Raw genomic sequence first — 8,079 nt, 5'->3', positions numbered from 1 at the left:
TTACTTAACAGTAATTTTGACAGCATTTTTGTCAAAGATTGTGTAATTGTCCCAGTTTTTCTCAGGGTCATAGGGCTCCCAGCGACTTGCAGGAAATATGTGCTTGTTTCTTTCATACCAGCTCCTCAAACAGACCTTGCCAGCATGGGATTCACTCTTCTCTATCTTAGCATCATTGACAATTCTTATGTCATCATGAGCATCAAAGTTGAATAGGGGTCCACTCTTACCTCGCGCCTTGGTTACTATGAAGTCATAGAAGGAGTAATGGTGGGGTATGATCAGATCTTCCTTCACATACATCAACTGGTCCACGGATACTGGAACTAGGTCATTAAATTCTTTACGTAAGTTCTCCAGAGACTTCTGTAAAAATTGTTGGATTGTTTTTCCTTTTTTCATCTTGATCTGTCGCCTATGTCCAGAGCCATCCCAATAACTGTAGGTAATTGTGATTTCCTCATTTTTAATTCTTTCTTGTGTAGCCACCCATTCTTGGCGCAAAACTTCTCTTAGTTTGTTTTCCTCCTCGTCTCTGTCTCTATCAGGTAGAAAGCTGGTGTCAACATCTGGGTTCATACCCAGCCTTTTTCTTCTTTTCTGCTCTCTCTTTTCTTCTGCCAAATCACGGAGTTCTTCTGACAGTTCTGTTTCTGACATTGTATCATCAGTATCATCTGAAGGCCTGGCCTCTTCCTCCTTGTCGTCATCATCATCTTCTGCTTCTTGTTCCAGATCAAATGACAGCATTGTTATCTTCCTCTGATCCTTCTTCTTTTTATCTCTTTTTGTTTTTGCAATCAGCCGAGCCTCGGCATTTTTCTTTGCAAGTTGTCTCTCCCGTTCTTTAATGACATTCTCTTGTCTTGCTTTCATCTCAGTCAAGGTGACCAGAACAATTGTGCTTGACTTTAGGGACTGTTCAATAGCGTCATAATGCGTGGCAAATTTATTATGGATGTTCCCAATAGCAAGTTCTTCTTCAATCTTTTTCTTTTTAGCTTCAGCCTCTTCCTGTTCACGAGCTCTTTTCTTCAGTAGAGTGGCAGCTCTCCCCGCTTCCTTTGCAGCTCCTTTATAGTAGGCAATGCTTTTTAATTATTACTAGATCTATTAGTTAGACTTAATTATAATAATTAAAAATACTCATAAACTCATAGAGAATGATAGAGTAGGTTATTGATACTATAGACGTCCAGTAATAAGATTCTAAGAAGATATATATTATAATTAAGCCTATATAGCAGGGGTCGGCAACCTTTTGGGACGGAAGAGCCAAAAGTTACATTTTACCACATTTCACAGTTTTTAAAGAGCCACAAACAATTTAATTTCAATATTATGATATTTTATTAAGTATATATATATATATATATATATATATATATATATATATATATATATATATATACATATATATACACACACCTATACCTATACCTTATCCTATTCAAAGATCGTAATAGTAATATTGAAATTAAAATGTTAGTGGCTCTTTAAAAGGTGGGGAATTTTGTAAATTGTGACTTTTGGCTCTTCCGTCCCAAAAGGTTGCCGACCCCTGTTCTATACGACACAGCAATGTTGCAACTTGATAAATATGTATTATATGGGTTGGGTTTTTTCTTACTTCCCATATACTAGTTTATACAAATAAGGGAAACAACTAAAATTATGTTATCAAATTGACAAAAAATACCAATACCCCATTGGAAATATAATAATTATGTAAATCCTTGTTGATTTTTATTTCTTTTCTATAGGTATTAATAAAATATATGTACTAATTTTGTCTGCCTTTAAAAGTTTATTGATATTATAAGAAAAAATACCCCTAATTAAATTACGAAACTTGTAATTATGTAAGATAACTTCGCTTTAATAAAATGAATTCCTTTTTATTAAGCACTGCTACTATGACCCGTATGAGATTCTCTAAATATTTATACAAGATTTCCAACATCAATTTCGAATATCTATTCATTTACTTAATTAAAGTTCTAAATCTTGTTTCTTTCCCCTTATCTTTCACACAGCAACCTTTTGAAAACTCAACGCGACCAGTACAAAAACACTCTTTCAACTAGTCAACATAATTTGTTTCCCTACATAGAAAATGCTTCACTGTCCCATTGACCCTCTCTAAAAAAAATTTCCTTTCCACTCCCCACCCAGACTTCTGACACTTTTATTTGACCTTCACCCCTTTTACTGTAGTCCTTTCAAATTTTTTTTAGAATCATATACATGACATCATGTAAATGTACATTAATTACATTTGCAAAACCTTTCGTTTTCATTTGATGTTCGAAATTATGTAAAAAATGTGATGTTGATGTACTTGTTTTAATTGCAAATAAAATTATTTAAAAAAAAAAAAAAAAAAAAAAAAAAAAAATTTTACAAGATTTCTTGTGTTAACCAAAAATAAAGACTAAAATTAGATCTAGATTCTAGACCCGAGTACTAGCCTAACAGGCTAGATCTTGTTGTTAATTAGTAAATTTATAAATATCTATTGACACTAGATCTAGTTAGTTTCATCAAATAAAAAATAGACATGTCTTTGTACGGCAAGCGGCATCAGAATCAGATAGATGAAGTTCGTTACATGACTATTGGAAGAGGGCATGGATTTGCTGAGCTCGAAGGTGTCTTATTTAAATTGTCAGAAAGTTTACAGCACAGCAAAACTTTAACAAATGCATTCTATCAGCTGGAATCCAATCTGGAATATTCCAAAGTGAATGACAATGTTTACCCTTATACATTTGAGCTAGAAAGAAAAGTATTGTCAAACATGTCTACAAATTTTCGATAATTGTCAATTTTGTTTTCAACTACTGCATTATTATTATATGCTTTAAAATGTTTTGTAATTTAAAACTAAAAAATAAATATTTCTTCTATATTATTATTAAAAAAAAAAAAAAAAAAAAAAAAAAAAAAAAAAAAAAAAAACCAAATTACTCGCAGCAGTGGTCCACAACCTGCGGCCCGCGAGTTGCATGCGGTTCTTTTGATGTCAATATGCGGCTCTCTAGTTCTATCATAATTATATTCTTGTATTATAGAAAGTAAAAAAAAATTATACTGTAAAAACAATAACTTTAAACGAAATTAAAAAAAAACAATGAGAATAGGTGGAGTAGAGTGTATATGGACAGTTGACAGCCTAGGACATTAGGCCCAGCCTCACAACTATATTGTGGCCAGCTCTGTGGCAATGGTTCCAAGCTTTCCACTACCAAAGTGCACATACACATGTTAGTGGCTCTTTAAAGTCTGGGAAATTTTATAGATTGTAACTTTTGGCTCTTCAGTTTCAAAAGGTTGCCGACCCCTGGCCTAGATCAATGTAAACTTTCTTTTGTCTAAAAATGAAATATTTAATGTCGCTAATAGTTTTCTATTAAAATAGAAACATAAATATTTTAGAAAAATTTATATTAATGGTGTTCAAAATATTATTAATAATCGAACATGTGTTGATTTTTTTTTCTCGGATTTAACTTTTTGTTAAATTATTTTTTTGGAGCATAGTTTTAAGTTGTTTCTCATTATTTATTAAATCTATATATGGGAAGCAACTAGAATAGTTTGTAAAAATTCACTGTAACACTAGTTAATTACTGTGGCTCCCATTTTTTCTTTATTTGATTTAATCAAGTCTATTTACATTAGTAAATTCACTTGGTGTATTTGCATTGAATTAACTTACAACTTCGATTTTTCTGCACATAAAAAATTGTCCACGAAAAGAACTCCTTAGACAACAAAGCTAATATCTAAAATTAGGCTGTCTTTAACCAATACCATAAAACTCATATTTTAGGTACCCGTCAGGAAATGGTAATCATCCTTTACAACATTAGAATAGGATAAAAATGATTTTTATTTAGCTTTAATACATTGACAAACCCGTTAAAACGACACCGTTTTTTAATGTGCTATTGTCCCTATTTTTACTTAGGTGTGCTTTTGCAAACGCATACATCATACAGAGGCGTAGCGAGGGGAGGGGGGGGGGGGCGGGGCGTGGGGGGACATATGTCCCCGGGCGCCGACCTTAGAGGGGGGCGCCAAAATGGGTTGGAAAAAAAATTGAAAGTTAGAGGGGGGGGGGGTGCAAATGAAAAGTCGCTGCGCCTCTGACATCATATCACTCTTAACATTTTATTTATTTATGTAGTTGTTTTTTTATTTTAAATTTTTTTTTATTAAACAAAGTTGAAAATCTAGGTTAGCAGAAATATGGAGACAATTGAAATAAAACTCGAAAGACAAGCTTCGTCACTTTTTGGTTTGAATGACACATAAGCCACCAGGATTGTTTTGGTAATCTTTCATTTCCGAGGAATCATAGTACTGCTAATCCAAAAAATGCATCATGTTGTCTAAAGGGAGAGCTGACTATATCAACAAAAGCAGAGAATAGATTTCGTGGCAATGTAGTCCAGAAATGAGGCGTAGCGAGGGGCGAGGGGCGGGGGGGGGGGTGGGGGGGGGGGAGACATATGTTGGGTTGGAAAAACAAATTGAAAGTTTGGGGGAGTGGGGGTGCAAATTGAAAGTTTGGGGGAGGGGGGTGCAAACTGAAAGTTTGGGGGAGGGGGGGGGGGGTGCAAATTGAAAGTTTGAGGGAGGGGGGTGCAAATTGAAAGTTTGAGGGAGGGGGGTGAAAATTGAAAGTTTGAGGAGGGGGGGGGGGTGCAAATTGAAAGTTTGAGGGAGGGGGTACAAATTTACAGTTTGAGGGTGGGGGGTGCAAATTGAAAGTTTGAGGGAGGGGGGGAGTGCAAATTAAAAGTTTGAGGGAGGGGGGATGTAAATTGAAAGTTTGAGGGAGGGGGGTATGCAAATTGAAAGTTTGAGGGAGGGGGGGGGGGTATGCAAATTGAAAGTTTGAGGGAGGGGGGTGCAAATTGAAAGTTTGAGGGAGGGGGGGTGCAAATTGAAAGTTTGTCCCCGAGCGCCGGGAAGGGTCGCTACGCCTCTGATCTAGAATAGTTTTTTTTTCTTCAGTAATCTCATTTTTAATCTCAGATTTTCATTTATTTCACCTGCAGATTACAAACATGACAAATCCCCCCCCCCCCCCCGTTTCCCTCCCCTCCCCGCTCCTCCGCGAGTTTTAATAATATTTGGTTTCTTCCCCCTGAAGTTTCAGGTTTTAAGTTTTAATTTGGCCGCTGGATATGTTACATCTATCACTTATCGCACAATTTTTGTTGTATGTTGTCTTTGTACGTACATTTTTCAATTAATGACTCGATTTAAATTTCCTTCGCAACCAGCGTTCTGGACTGTAGAAAAGAAGAACCACGTGATCAGAATCCATGTTCTTGGAACTGAATGGGACAGAGCAGAGGCGTCACAAGACGGGGGCGTGACACCAAGGCAAAAAAAAAAAAAATAATTTCAGGATATATTATAGAATAAATATGTTTTCGCCAGTTCAATGAATGGTTAACAAGAGTTTAAAAAATATTAGAAGTACATAATGACGATCGCGACAATCGGGGGGTGGGGGTGGGGGGGGGGGTGGCCTCTTACAGTTTAGGAATCGTGTTTTAGTACATGCCTCCCTACTTAAAAATACACGTTTACCATCCATGCCAAATAAAATTGGGGTTGATTATACAATATCACAATTTTATGCTGGAAATTATTATGTCGCTAACTGTTACATTTTAAAAATCGTCTGCTTTAAAACAAAAATAGTCTAGCATTCCCCCACCCCCATCTGCTGAGAAAAAAACATCTCTATGACAACATGTGGTAAACGTAACCCGAGACAGCAAGAACGACAACTCATTTATATTTTGCAGAGTTCTCTTTTCCTCCTGCCTCATCAAAGGGAAACAATCGACTTTTTATCATCGACTGCGGCACTGCAAGTTAGATTTATTCATCACCAGGGCCGGTAATAAACGCACTGCAGGGGCCAAATTTGGCTGGGGGGTCAGATACTGCAGGAGACAGAATGTCTTGTACATCGAGTGCTGTGTTGGTTTGGTTGGCGGTTATAAAGGAAAAATCGATAGCGTTCGGGCTTCAGATTTGAGATTAGTAAGAAAATGTTTGACGCTGTTAGCTTTCATATTTGGTGGTTTACAGTACGATACAACTCGTGTCATTACGCTACACTATATCACAATACACTACACTACACTACACCACAACACACCACAATATACCACACTACACCATACTACACCATACTACACCTCACCAAACCACACTACACTACACTACACTATGCTACGCTACGCTACACTACACTACATTACACCACACCACACCACACCACACTCACATCACATCACATCACATCACATCACATCACATCACATCACATCACATCACATCACATCACATCACATCACATCACATCACATTACATTACATTACATTACATTACATTACATTACATTACATTACATTACATTACATTACATTACATTACATTACATTACATTACATTACATTACATTACATTACATTACATTACATTACATTACATTACAATACAATACATTACATTACATTACATTACATTACATTACATTACATTACATTACATTACATATTGGTAAATATATCTGTATATATATGTACATTTTATATATATATATATGTATATATATATATATATATATATATATATATATATATATATATATATATATATATATATATATATATATATATATATATATTGGTATATATATCTTCATATATATAATATATATATATATATATATATATATATATATATATATATATATATATATATATATATATATATATATATTTATATATAAATATGTATATATATATATATATATATATATATATATATATATATATATATATATATATATGTGTGTGTGTGTGTGTGTGTGTGTGTGTGTGTTTGTGTGTGTGTGTGTATATATTTATATATTAAATTGTATCAGTGGATTCGTGTTCTTGACTGCTACAATTTGACATTTATACATTCCATCAATGCACCTGACATTTAATTATCCACTTAGCTCTAATTACCATGTAACCATTAACCTGAGAATGTGTACATCAAGCTCCTGTTGGTTCCATTGTTCCAGAAAACTTTACTGTTATATCAAAATATTCGTGTGAGTTTGTCATGGAAAGCTGTACTTAATAGTTTTCTTTTTCTAGAGGCCCGACGTGAACAAGAAGGTCTGACTTGTCAAAAATACGAGTATAAACACGTTTTTTTAAAAATTCGAAAAGTGGACTGAATTTTAAAGTATTGCGTGGTTGGCTTGGCAATTGATTGTACGGTCAACATGATGAATGATTGTGTGAACAGTGTTTAAAATAATGTTATGGTCAGCATGTAACATGTTTGTGTGGTCAGCATGGTATATGATTGTGTGGTCAATATTAGCATGGAGACTGATTGTGTGGTGAGCATGCACAAAGATTGTATGGATAGCAAATAACATGATTGTGTGGTCAGCATTTAACATGATTGTGTGGTCAGCATGCAACATGTTTGATTGTGTGGTCAGTATTTAACATTATTGTATGGTCAGCATGTAACATGATTGTGTAATCAGTATGCAACATGTTTGATTGTGTGGTCAGCATTTAACATGATTGTGTGGTCAGCATGTAAAATGATTGTGTGGTCAGCATATAACATGATTGTGTGGTCAGCATGTAACATGATTGTGTGGTCAGCATATAACATGATTGTGTGGTCAGCATGAACAAAGATTGTGTGGTCAGTATGTAACATGATTATGTGGTCAGCAAATAACAAAGATTGTATGGTCAGCATGTAACTTGATTGTGTGGTCAGCATGAACAAAGATTGTGTGGTAGGTATGTAACAAAGATTGTGTGGTCAGCATATAACATGATTGTGGAGTCAGCATATAATATGATTGTGTGGTCAGCATGTATCATGATTGTATGATCAGCAACATGCCCAGCACATTCAGCCAACCAAGATGAGTACATAACTGGAGACCTTTGTGTTAATGATCGCTCACCCCAAGACACGAGACACCGGTGACCTTACGCATGCGCAGTCACAGCCGGTAC

General features: G+C 35.1%; 1 protein-coding gene across 1 annotated transcript; it reads right to left on the bottom strand.

The window, feature by feature from the left end:
* Nucleotides 1-1,095, bottom strand: LOC131950610 (protein FAM50A-A-like; the record flags this gene model as incomplete). Its single annotated transcript, XM_059312815.1, has 1 exon — nt 1-1,095. A coding segment is annotated over one exon (1,095 nt), but the record flags the coding sequence as incomplete, so codon positions are not given.
* Between the last annotated feature and the right edge of the window lie 6,984 nt (nt 1,096-8,079).

Source organism: Physella acuta, unplaced genomic scaffold (assembly GCF_028476545.2).
Source record: "Physella acuta isolate Inbredline_101_S28 unplaced genomic scaffold, ASM2847654v3 ptg000774l, whole genome shotgun sequence".
NCBI lineage: Eukaryota > Metazoa > Mollusca > Gastropoda > Physidae > Physella > Physella acuta.
This window is presented reverse-complemented; position numbering and strand designations above follow the sequence as displayed.